The sequence below is a fragment of the Eschrichtius robustus genome, chromosome 8, assembly GCF_028021215.1.
Source record: "Eschrichtius robustus isolate mEscRob2 chromosome 8, mEscRob2.pri, whole genome shotgun sequence".
Taxonomy (NCBI): Eukaryota; Metazoa; Chordata; class Mammalia; order Artiodactyla; family Eschrichtiidae; genus Eschrichtius; species Eschrichtius robustus.
In genome coordinates, this window is record NC_090831.1 from 116,218,553 (window position 1) to 116,231,230 (window position 12,678).

Below are 12,678 nucleotides of genomic sequence, written 5' to 3' on the forward strand. Positions count from 1 at the left end.
GGTTTAATGAATAGATGAATGATTAGTAATTGACATATCAATTACACATGAGTGCTTTTAAATTGTTCCTTCCAATCTTGTTTAAACTATTAATTTTGCTCAGCAATTTTTCCCAGCTTGGATATAAAAAAGCTTCAGCCCAGCCTGAGACCGATTTACCACATCTTGAGCCAGTGGGATTTAGAGTTAATATAATAATTTTACTCTTATGAGGTTTTTTTCTTACTTTGACTAAACTTACCCTACAGAAATACTTCTCAACTTTTTTAAACCTGGACTGTCTTTAATAAATGAAATCCTTGCCCCACGCCCAAGATTCTCAGATTCCTCCTGAGGGCAGCAGTGGGGGCACGGGGGAACTATCTTTCATGTTGAAAAATCACAATACCTCTAAGTTAGACTACATGTCCCGACCCACCAGGAGAACTCTGTCAAGTCTTATTTTCTGCAGTAGAGTACAAACAATTTTCTTTCACTTGAAAAACTAACTCACCCTACTGCATTTCAGCATACACCCGGTGATCACCTAGGCGTGTGTCCCTCACGCCACAGCCCATGTGGTCATCACGAATGGGCACTCCTGGGGGGGTCCGCACATTCTAATCGGGAGCCCGTAATCCAGAGATGGCTACCACAACTCCTTCAGTTACCCGTCACTCAACCTCCCACCAATACTCTGCTAATTAGCTTAAACGGGCTTTTTATTGGTCTGTTGACTAACACTGCAATGAACCTCAAATGAGCTTTTACTGGTGAAATTAAAAGGTATTCAAGATAAGTGAACTGGATAAATATATGCAAGACCCATTCCCCACCATCCCCCGGACAGGGTAAACATGAGGCCTTCTCCCTAATTTGCCCTTAAAGAGGATACACTAGGTGAAGTCCCTAAACAAGCCCTGATCTTGGGGATTCTGCCCAGCTGATACCAGCTAACAGACATCAGAATTCTGCCTCTGGAGTCTTGGCATTTGCCTTGAGTGACTGTTTCACGACAGGAGTCTAAAAGGCAGAGCCAAGTCTTTCCTGATCCTACAGAACAAGTCAGTTGTGCGTGTTTCTTAAATGTCCCTGCTTCCTCATAAATACTTAGTTAATAAATGTGAGTGGCAGGTTGCGGTCTGAGACTTGCTTTCACTCTACCTAGTAGTCAGGTTATGAAGGGAGAAGTTAACTCACCTCAAAGTACTTCTGTGGCTACTGTTATGTACCAACAAACAAACAAAAGAATTGTGCCCACCCAAGAGAGCTTGAGTCAGTCTGCAGTAAACATGCTTTTTTCTTGCAGTCTGCAGTGAACTCAATGTGTGTGCTCTTCCCCACCCTCATCTTGACTGTTCTGTCCCCTGGGGGTGCTGCCTATGTTGAGAATGATAAAGGCTGCATCTGACATTTCTGGTTGATCTGTTTTGATACTGTCCAGATACTTTAAAGAAATATTTCAAACTATGGTCAGCAGGAGTCAGATGGGTGCTAGGTGTATAGACTTGTTCTTCAGGCCTGTCCTGACTCATTATTTCATATATTTCTCACCATCCCCTTTAACGCACTTGTGTTTATCAGACTGTGGATTGCAAACCACCTCACATATGACTTGTGTTCTCCAGCTGACACTGAAGACTGTAAGCAGTTCTCGCTGTAGAGTAGAAGAAACTTTTAGGCTCTCTGTAGAGGCACATCGAGAGGGCAGCAATTCTACTTTAAGTAAAACCACAAGTGCTACAAACCACAAGCAAAACCAACTGGCTAAAAGCAGGCAGATAAAGTGGATTTAGGATAATTCACCAAAAACACTTTGCTGCCCTCCAAACAAAAGGTCCACAAAAATAAAGAAAATAATAAACTATGCTTAAAGGAAGGCCCACTTAATTTCCTTGAAAAATGCTGAAAACTCAGAGGGATTCAGAGTTTAAAATGTGAATTTAAAGGCAAAACTGAACTGAATAGGGATGGACTGATAAATCTCTGTGAAAATGACTTGAGAAAAGCCACAAAAAACCTGAAACTTAAAAAAAAAAAAAAAAAGTCACAAATAAGCCACTGGAAGGCCTGACCAAAGGGTGTTTGGTCTGTTTCTGTCTATCTGCCTGTCTGTCAAGGCAACCAGAACAAGCCAAGGCCCAGACTAAGGATACCATGAGCAGAGCATCTGAAAATCTGCTTCCCAACAATTTTTAGTTGAAATGTGTGCCTACCACGTGTTTAGCCGGCCAGCCGTCTGTGCTGAAGGTGTCTACAGAAAGCAGAGCTGCACAGCAGAACCACTATGACACGTGTCAGGGACCTGGACGCAGGAACGCCCATGGCCCACAGGCTGATGCTGCCTGTCCTCCACAAGGAGGGCTCCTGTCCCCTCCCATCTCCCCCCAAGGCAGCTCCCCATCCATCCCGCTGGCTGGCCTCATCTGTTAACAGGTCTATCCCCCCTTCCAGTCTGGCAGCGCTTCAGGAGCAGGAACAACCCCATCCTTCTCTTTCCCAACTCTCAATGTGTGTGCGGAGTTTCTCCAGGGTTAAAATGGAAAAGGCAAAGCCAGCAGATGACCAGGCCCTGCTGGGTGAGTGCAGCGGGTCAGGACGTACCTTTTTTCTTCTGGCCAGATCAAGCGGCTTGCGGGATCTCAGTTCCCCAACCAGGGATTGAACCCAGGCCACAGCAGTGAAAGCCCGCAATCCTAACCACTAGGCCACCAGGGAACTCCAGGAAGTACCTTTGAAGTCTAATTCGTATGTGTGCTTTCCTGCCTGGAACCTCAGAGCGGCAGCCTGGGGGTCAGACCCTGCGGCACAGTACGCCAGGTAGGCCTTCTCCAAATCGCTGCTGCTGACGCTGGTCACGGGGTGCTCCATGCCCTGTGAAGGCAAAGCCAGATACGAGGTGAAGGCAAGAAGAAGACAGACGCTGGGGGCCGTCCGCACCACCCGCAGATGTGCCCACGGTGGTTGTTTGTGTCCTGGGGGAGGCGGAGGAGAGGAGCCAGGCACGGGGCGGTGGCAGGAGAGGGAGGCACAGAAAAGGAGCGGACGCAACTGCCTCCTGAAAGCTGCTCGGGAAACAGAAGCCCGTACACGTGGACCCCGCTAACCCGGACAATGCATGGGAGCGATGAGAGAGAGGGCATTCAATTACTCGTGACGGATGATACAACCCTTCAAAGGAAGGTGAAACGTCAATGGTGAATTCTCAAATGTTGCTTCACTGAGGGCCTGAGCGACGCTACCTCCTCTGTCCCTTGTTCCCACCACCCTTTAATCAGAGTTCAGTTCTCCTTGCTGTTGTCTTTTTCTGGTCTCTTGGAGATCTCTGTTTTTTCAATTATCCATTTTGATCCCTCATCCTCTTTCCCATTACCTACATGATATCGAAGATTTTGGAATGGACTGAGTTTGAATTCTGGCTCTCGAATCTGTTTCCTCTATAACCTCAGCACATTATTGGAACCTCTCTGAACCTCAATGATCTCAACTCTATGACAGGAATAACAACAGAATTTAAATCATACTCATGCCATTATACAATAGGACCATCCCATCCTCAAAGAACTGGAAAAATGATTAAAATAAGGCACAGAGAGCCCTTAGCACAGTGCCTGGAACAAAAAGCAAAGGTGCCGCAGAAATAGAGGCAGATACCTGGGCATACAAGTCTGAAGTTTGGAGAGGAATCTGGTCTAGAGACAGAGATACAGACATCACTCAAGGTGGCCACCAATGTCAGAAGAGCGGGGGTTCAGGCTAGACCCCGGGAAATGCCAACATTCACAAAGGAAAGTAGAAAAAAGAAGCCCATGAAGGAGACAGAGGAGGAGCAAAAAAGGAGTGAGGCTCAAATGTGACATACAGAACATTTTTTCAATAAAATAAATAAGAACTTTTAAAATCTTAAATAATCAAACAAAACAAAAGCAAGCACATAGATACAGAGGACAGACCGGTGTTACCAAAGGGGAAACAAAGGGGAGGTGAGGAGAGGGTGAAATGGGTAAAGGAGGCCAACCGGTGACAGATGGAAAATAAACCTTTGGTGGTGATCACGCTGCGGTGTATGTAGAAGTCAAGATACAATGCTGCACACATGAAACTCATGTAATATTAGAAAACAATAAGTAACTGAATAATTAATTTAATCTAATTAAAGAAAGAAAGGAAAGGAAGGAGGGAGTGGGCAACAAGCTGGGTGGAGACTGGCAATGCCACGGGATTTGGCACCTGGGCCCTTTGCCATTGGCTACGGCTGGTGAGGGCTGTGCCGAGCTGGGTCCCACCTCCTGCAGGCATTCCATGAATGGTGACCAGATGAACAGAAGTCAGATTCTGGCAAGTGGAGGAATAAATGGCAGTCTTCCCTTTCAAGCAGAGATAGATGGGTTGTTTGGGTACAAAAGGGTGAGGGCAATTGTGGAGCGTTTAGATCAAACCAAAGGAGATCACAGGAGAGGGGAAAAGGCAAAAGGTAAATCGACACAAGAAGCCTGTTGAGAATAATCCAGTCTGGATACAGGTTGGGGTAATGCGTCATGGAGCCCACCACCTGAGGGACGGCAGGTTCAACGTGGGAAAACTCAGTGGGCCAAGAAGAGTAACACATTTATACACAAGTTTAGGTTATGGATTAAACTGTAACCCCCAAATAGACATGTTGAAGTCTTAACCCCCAGTACCAGGGAACGTGACCTTATTTGGAAATAGGGTCATTGTAGACGTAATTAGTTAAGAGGAGATCATACGGGAGTAGGTGGGCCCTTAACCACCATGACCAATGTCCTTATAAGAGGACGGCCACGTGAAGAATGCTACTGATGAGCAGGTAGAGATTAGAGTGATGCAAATACAACTGAGGTACGCCAAAGATCACCAGCAAACCACCTGAGGAAAAGACAAGCAAGAATTCCCTACAGGTTTCAGAGAAAACATGGCCCTGCTGCCACCTGGATTTCAGTTTCCAGCCTCCAGAGCTGTGAGACAACAAACCCCTGCTGTTCTAAGCCACCCAGTTTGTGGTACTTTGCTATGATGACCTAGGAAATTAATACAGGGTGGAGGCAACCTGGACCTGAAATTTGGGCGTATATCCTGAGCTCAGGCAGAAAAGAACCCAGCTTTTCTGATAATCAAGAGAAAACTGTCTTGAACTGGCAATTAGCAGAAAACTAAGAAAGAAATCCAATTATGGGGTGACATCAGAAGTGTGTGGAAGAGGAAGAGCTAGAATGGACAGGTCACCCTATGAGGGGCCCAGCCATTGGTACAGAATGAGACCATACAGCCGAAAGTCACCGAGTCCACATGTGCACATCTGAATGCACCAGCGTGTGGTATGTTGGTAAAACCCACAGACAGGTTATTCCCAGAGATTCTCGCTATTCTAAATCCTCAATGTTCTAAATTATGCACTCCAGCTATACCGCAATAAAGGAGTAGCAGCCTAGAAAAGAAAAAGGGAAAACCCTAAGTTGGGTTGCTTGGAGGAGAAGACCCCTGTCCCCAAAGTTGGGACAACGCAGTTTCTGAAGTCACCCAGGGTCCCATGTCATCCCACTCAGCTCCCAGAAGGGGGACGAATCACCAAACAAAACGTGAGCGGCTGTCACATTTGCCAGTTGCTTCTTGTCTGCTGTGTGTTCCTCCATGACGTCTTCCGGTGAGCTCCATTCATCATCATCTCTCCCGCTCAATGCCAGGCTTGGCCTCTGCCCTCCCCTCCTGACCAAACCCAGAGCAATGCTGGAGAGCCTCCCTGGACAAACCCAGGGAAGACAGAAGGAACCCCAGGATGCTCAGAGAGGGAGACGGGTGGGGAAGAGGATGGACAGAGCAGTGAAGTGGGAAGGCTGGCACTGGAAGAAGTGGAGGGGAAGAATGAGGGCGCAAGCCATCTCCTAAGAGTGACCATGTCCAACTGGCCAGCGGGCACGGGCAGCAACACCTCTGTCCTTCAACTGGCCAGTCTCTCTCCTGAGGATCTGCCAGGTGCAGGCATCATCCTCAGCAGGGGGGCACACCAGTGGCAAAAGCTCCCATGAAGCTCACATTACCGAGTCCCAGACAAAAAGATATCCCAAGTGCAGCAGAAACTAAAGCTTTACTATAGCATCTTACAACCCAGAAGAATACAAATGTCTATTAGACCACATATCCCAATTTTCATTTGGGAGAAGGTGTCACTATAGAAATGGTGACCTCCCTATACTTATACCTCTACAGGTAACCAGGGGGTTCCCTTTAATCTGATTCATCCACGAACATCTTTGAATAATTGACAGCAGCAATTATTTGACACAGATACCAAATCAATAGCTGAAATCAGTCAATTTTCGTATACTTGCCCACCTTCTGTAAAGTTGCTGCTACAGATAAGGCAGAAAGCTAGCTTTGAAAAGCCTTCCACTTTATTCCACGGCTACACAAACACTCCAGCACACACATGCACTTGCTCTGGAGTTACCTGCTCAACAGTAAGAGAGGCATCTTTCTACCCCATTTAACGAAATGTCATCTCACTACAACTAAAGTCATTCAGTCCTAATGGACGAACAGATAGCTAATTGTTCAAAGATGGAACCTCATACACATGAACTCTAAATTATCCCATTTTGCCATAATTCCCGCAAAGCAAGTGCGTCATAAGGGGACCTGGGGATCTTTGGCTCTGTCAAGGACTCCCCAGAGCAATCCTTGTGCCCATGTTTGGAAAGGCTCCCCCATCATGGACCCTCAGGAAGGAACACTCACCCTCTTTCCGTGACACTTACTTGTCTTCCATACTCCTGCCAAAAGCCAAATTCATCGTTCCAGTACCAAACCCAGTCAGTGGTGAGGATAAAGTGTGGAGGTTTGGTGACCGAGGAGGCCGTGGAGAGGCGGCGAGCCGAGGTGGCACCGAACATCATGGAGTTAAAGTTCAGAAAACCAACGAGAAAGCTATTGGCTGACTCGGTGCACGTGACCCTACAAAAGAACATGAGAAGTAAACTGAAAACCCACCAGCCACATGGACTCAGATACTCAGCTCCCCCAAGGTCCTCTAGATACTCAGCTGGAACATGTGAACATACATGTGACCTGCACATTTACAAAAATGTGTTGGGGTGGGATGCAGGACTTGCTTTTTAAGATCCATTTTGCTGTGTGAAAATAATAAAATCACAGTAATATGGAAAACGTGTTATCATGACATTCCTTTCACTACACAGAAAACGCTGATTAAAATATTCTTTTTTAAAATGCATTGCTGAGATGGCAAGAAACAGAAATCCTCAGAAGCCAAAAACAGTTAACATACATGGAATGCGTGTGGGGTGGGCCAGCCCCTGTACGAAGTGCTTTGTACATATTAAGGGATTAAGTCTTCGTAACACTGAAGTTGCAACTTATCCCCATTTCACAGATATGAAAACAGAAGCCCAGGAAGGTTCAGAAACCTGTCCAAGGTCAAACAGCTAGCAGATGGCAGAGCTGGGGTTTAAGTCAAGCAGTTTGGCAGAACAGCCTGTACTCTGAGCCACCAGGATCTACTCCCTTTCCAAATGCTGAAGTGCCCCAAGAGCAAAGAGAAGGTCTGGAACCAGATAGGTGAATGAGGACTAAAGCCAGTGGCTGTCCAAGGGCAGTGTCAGTGAGTAAAGACAAAAAGACCTATTTTTAGCAGCAATGAGGAAATAGAAAACAAATGTAGGATCTGAATATGGTCAGGGGTCAAATATCCGAAGAGATTCTTCTGCATAAAACCATGATCCTAAAAGACTACATATCCTTAGTGAAGGGAGGCCAGGAAAGGAATCTGCTTTGCAAAGAAAGTCAGCAAGGAAATTTGCCTGCGTCAGTTTTGGCTTTGGATGGAAAGGAAGAAAACTTCCACTGAGAACTCATGAACAACCCAAACCTCACAGAAGTTAATTCACACTTCCTGCGTGAGAATTAACTTGAAAGTCCCACCGTGGCAGTTCCCAGAGAAGCAAACACAAATTCCCTCTGGAAGGAATTCACCTTCAACTCAGGCCTCAAAAGAATTTCCACAGGTAAAGTTTCAGCAAACATGGGCTTACAATCGAATAAATGAGAAACAAGACACCATGAGCAAAACCAGCAAAAACAATCAGTCCACCAAAGACAACAAACATTAGAGTTCTTGGATATAAATATGCAATATGTATGAATTGTTTTTGAAAGTTAAATTGAGTTTCAAAAGCATGAGTAAGGATAAAGAAACTGTAAGAAACTGGACAGCTACATGTAAAAGAATGAAATTAGAACACTCCCTAAACACCATACACAAAAATAAACTCAAAATGGATTAAAGACCTAAATGTAAGGCCAGACACTATCAAACTCTTAGAGGAAAACATAGGCAGAACACTCTATGACATAAATCACAGCAAGATCCTTTTTCACCCACCTGCTAGAGAAATGGAAATAAAAACAAAAATAAACAAATGGGACCTAATGAAACTTAAAAGCTTTTGCGCAGCAAAGGAAACCATAAACGAGACGAAAAGACAACCCTCAGAATGGGAGAAACTATTTGCAAATGAAGCAACTGACAAAGGATTAATCTCCAAAATTTACAAGCAGCTCATGCAGCTCAATATCAAAAAAACAAAGAACCCAATCCAAAAATGGGCAGAAGACTTAAACAGACATTTCTCCAAAGAAGACATACAGATGGCCAACAAATACATGAAAGGATGCTCAACATCACTAATCATTAGAGAAATGCAAATCAAAACTACAACGAGGTATCACCTCACACCAGTCAGAATGGCCATCATCAAAAAATCTACAAACAATAAGTGCTGGAAAGGGTGTAGAGAAAAGGGAACCCTCTTGCACTGTTGGTGGGAATGTAAATTGATACAGCCACTATGGAGAACAGTATGGAGGTTCCTTAAAAAACTAAAAATAGAACTACTATATGACCCAGCAATCCCACTACTGTGCATATACCCTGAGAAAACCATAATTCAGAGTCATGTCCCACAATGTTCACTGCAGCTCTATTTACGATAGCCAGGACATGGAAGCAACCTAAGTGTCCATCGACAGATGAATGGATAAAGAAGATGTGGTACATATATACAATGGAATATTACTCAGCCATAAAAAGAAACGAAATTGAGTTATTTGTAGTGAGGTGGATGGACCTAGAGTCTGTCACACAGAGTGAAGTAAGTCAGAAAGAGAAAAACAAATACCGTATGCTAACACATATATATGGAATCTAAAAAAACAATTTTTTTTAAATGGTTCTAAAGAACCTAGGGGCAGGACAGGAATAAAGACGCAGACGTAGAGAATGGACTTGAGGACACGGGGAGGGGGAAGGGTAAGCTGGGACGAATTAAGAGAGTGGCATGGACTTATATATACTACCAAATGAAAAACAGATAGTGGGAAGCAGCCGCATAGCACAGGGAGATCAGCTCGGTGCTGTGTGACCACCTAGAGGGGTGGGATAGGGAGGGTGGGACGGAAACGCAAGAGGGAGGAGATATGGGGATATATGTATATGTATAGCTGATTCACTTTGTTATAAAGCAGAAACTAACACACCATTGTAAAACAATTATCCAGTAAAGATGTTATAAAAATAAATAAAATAAAATAAACTATAAGAATTAACCAGGTAGGGCTTCCCTGGTGGCACAGTGGTTGGGAATCCGTCTGCCAATGCAAGGGACATGGGTTTGAGTCCTGGCCCCGGGAGATCCCACATGCCACGGAGCAACTAAGCCCATGTGCCACAACTACTGAGCCTGCGCTCAAAAGCCCACAAGCCACAACTACTGAGCCACATGCCACAACTACTGAAGCCCGTGCGCCTAGAGCCCATGCTCCGCAACAAGAGAAGCCACGACAATGAGAAGCCTGTGCACCGCAACAAAGAGTAGCCCCCACTCGCTGCAACTAGAGAAAGCCTACACACAGCAAGGACGACCCAACACAGCCAAAAATAAAAACGAACAAATAAATAAATAAATTTACATTAAAAAAAAGAATTAACCAGATAAATCTGAAGGAAAAAACAGAACCTTTAGAATTAAATAATATAATAATTAAAAATTTTAAACCACAATAGATAGGACACACTGCAACTCAGACAAGGCTGAACTAGTGAACTGGGTGAACAAGTGAAGCAATTCCCCTGCATACAGCAGAGAGAATGAGAGAAGTTAAAAGACATAAAAGATAAAGTAAGAAGATCTTAACAAATGTCTAATCAGAAGTTCAGAGAAGCAATACTTGGAGAGCTCATGCCTGAGGAGCTTCCAGAATTGATTAAACATAAAGCCTCCCACTCAGAAAGCACAACAAATTATCAGTAGATTAAATAAAAATAAATCCACACATAGACAGATCTTAGTGAAACTGTAGCACCAAAGAATGACGAGATATTTAAAGTAGTCAGAGAGAAAAAAGAGATTACCTACCATGATGGGTTGAACTGTGTCCTTACAAAGATATATTCGAGTCCTAACTGTTGGTACCTGTAAATTTGGAAATACGGTCTTCACAGATGTAATCAAGTTATGATGAGGTCATACTCAATTAGCTTGAGCCCTAATTCAATGACTGGTGTCCTTATAAGAAGAAGGAAATTTGGGCACAGACAGAGACACATGGGAGAAAGCCATGAGACAACAAAGGTAGAGATTACAGTAATGCAGTTATAAACCAAGGAATGCCAAGGAACACCAAGGACTGCTAACAACCACCAGGAGCTAGGGAAGAAGCAAGGAAGGATCTTCCCCTGGAGTCTTCAGACAGAGCATGGCCCTGCTGACACCTTGACTTTGGACTTCCAGCCTCCAGAACTATGACAATAAATTCTTGTTGTCTTAAGTCACCAAGTTTGTGGCAATCTGTTATGGCAGCCCCAAAAAACTAACACATTTATGCGGACAGCTAACTTCTAAATAGAAGCAATGGAAGCAGAAAACAATGGAATAATCTTTGACGAACTGAGAGAAAATACCCAATAAAACTATCTTTCAAGAATGAAGATGAAATAAAAACATTTTCAGACAAACAAAAAATACATCTGCCCCTAGACTCTCACTAAACTAACTTCTAGAAGATGAACTCAAAGGAAAATGATCCTCACGGAAACATATGAACAAAGGAATTGTGTGCAAAAACAAAATGGTAAACCTAATTCATCCGCAGATGAATGGATAAAAAAGATGTGGTACATATATACAATGGAATATTACTCAGCCATAAAAAGGAACTAAATAATGTCATTTGCAGCAACGTGGATGCAACTAGAATTATCATACTAAGTGAAGTAAGTCAGAAAGAGAAAGACAAATACCATATAATATCACTTATATATGGAATCTAAAACATGACACAAATGAACCTATCTATGAAACAGAAACAGAAACACGGACATAGAGACAGACTGGTGGTTGCCAAGGGGGAGGGGGCTGAGGGAGGGATGGAGTGGGAGGTTGGGTTTGGCAGATGTAAGCTTTTATATATAGAATGGATAAACAACAAAGTCCTACTGTATAGCACAGAAAACTATATTCAATATCCTATGATAAACCATAATGGAAAAGAATATTTAAAAACATGTATATACATGTATAACTGAATCACTATGCTGTACAGCAGACATTAGCACAACATTGTAAATCAACTATACTTCGGGGAGTTCCCTGGTGGCCTAGTGGTTAGGATTCCGGGCTTTCACTGCCGTGGCCCACATTTAATCCCTGGTCAGGGAACTGAGATCCCGCAAGCTGTGTGGCGAGGCCAAAAAAAGAAAAAAAAAAAAACAACTATACTTCAATATGAAATAAATATTGATTAAAAAAAAACATTAAAAAAACCAAAATGGTAAACGTTTAAATTTAAACAAATATTGACTGTATAAAACAATGCTAATTTCTAACTTCTGGGATTAAGAAAATAATAGAAGCAATATTTACATAGCACATCTTACATGCCTGGCATTGTTCTGAGTGTTTTACACACATTAATTCTTTTAATTCTCAAAATAACACTTTGATATAGGAACTATTATTTTTATCTACTTGACATATGCAGAAACTGAGGCACAGGACGGCTAAGTACTTTCCCCAAATTCACACAAGTAGTATGTAAGTTTGAATGAAACTAGTCAGAATTCAAGTGTTCAAGATTCTTCTATTGTTCAGGAGAATGATAAAACGTATTGATTAGCTTAAGTTGTTAAACTAAGGTATATTAAGTTACAGGGTCTGTTTTCCAGGGTAACCACTAAAAGAACAGAAATTCACTATGTAACTTCCAAATTAGTAGATGAGGGGGAAAAAAAAAATCAAATGTGGAAACATCTAAGAGAAGATCAAAGAGAGAAAAGAAAAATAGAAAAAGCAGGTCAAATAGCAAAAACCAAAACAGACAGTAGAATAAATAAATTCAAATGTATAGGTAATCACAACAAATGGATAAACCACAATAAATAACTTTTGATTAAAAGAGAAAGATTGTCATACTGAAAAAATAACAAGTTCTACGATGTTTACAGGAAATATAACTAAAATGTAAACAAAAGAGTTTGAAAGTAAAATAGTGAACAGAGGCTAAAAAAAAGCTGGCATAGTTATATTAATATCAAACTAAACAGACTTAAGGCATAAAAGCATTACTAGAAATAAAAAGCATCCACTTTCTATTACTAACAGGCTCAAT

The 12,678-nt window shown here is 42.8% G+C and overlaps 1 protein-coding gene across 2 annotated transcripts in view; it reads right to left on the reverse strand.

The window, feature by feature from the left end:
• The window catches only part of PARP12 (poly(ADP-ribose) polymerase family member 12), a 44,998-nt gene that overhangs the window by 11,808 nt on the left and 20,512 nt on the right, over positions 1 to 12,678 (reverse strand). For both annotated transcript variants that reach the window (XM_068549563.1, XM_068549562.1), the window contains 2 exons: positions 6,753 to 6,948; positions 2,712 to 2,853 (listed from right to left, as the gene is read on the reverse strand). In XM_068549563.1, coding sequence (XP_068405664.1) covers positions 2,712 to 2,853; positions 6,753 to 6,948 — 338 coding nt within the window. The remainder of the gene's footprint in view (positions 1 to 2,711; positions 2,854 to 6,752; positions 6,949 to 12,678) is intronic.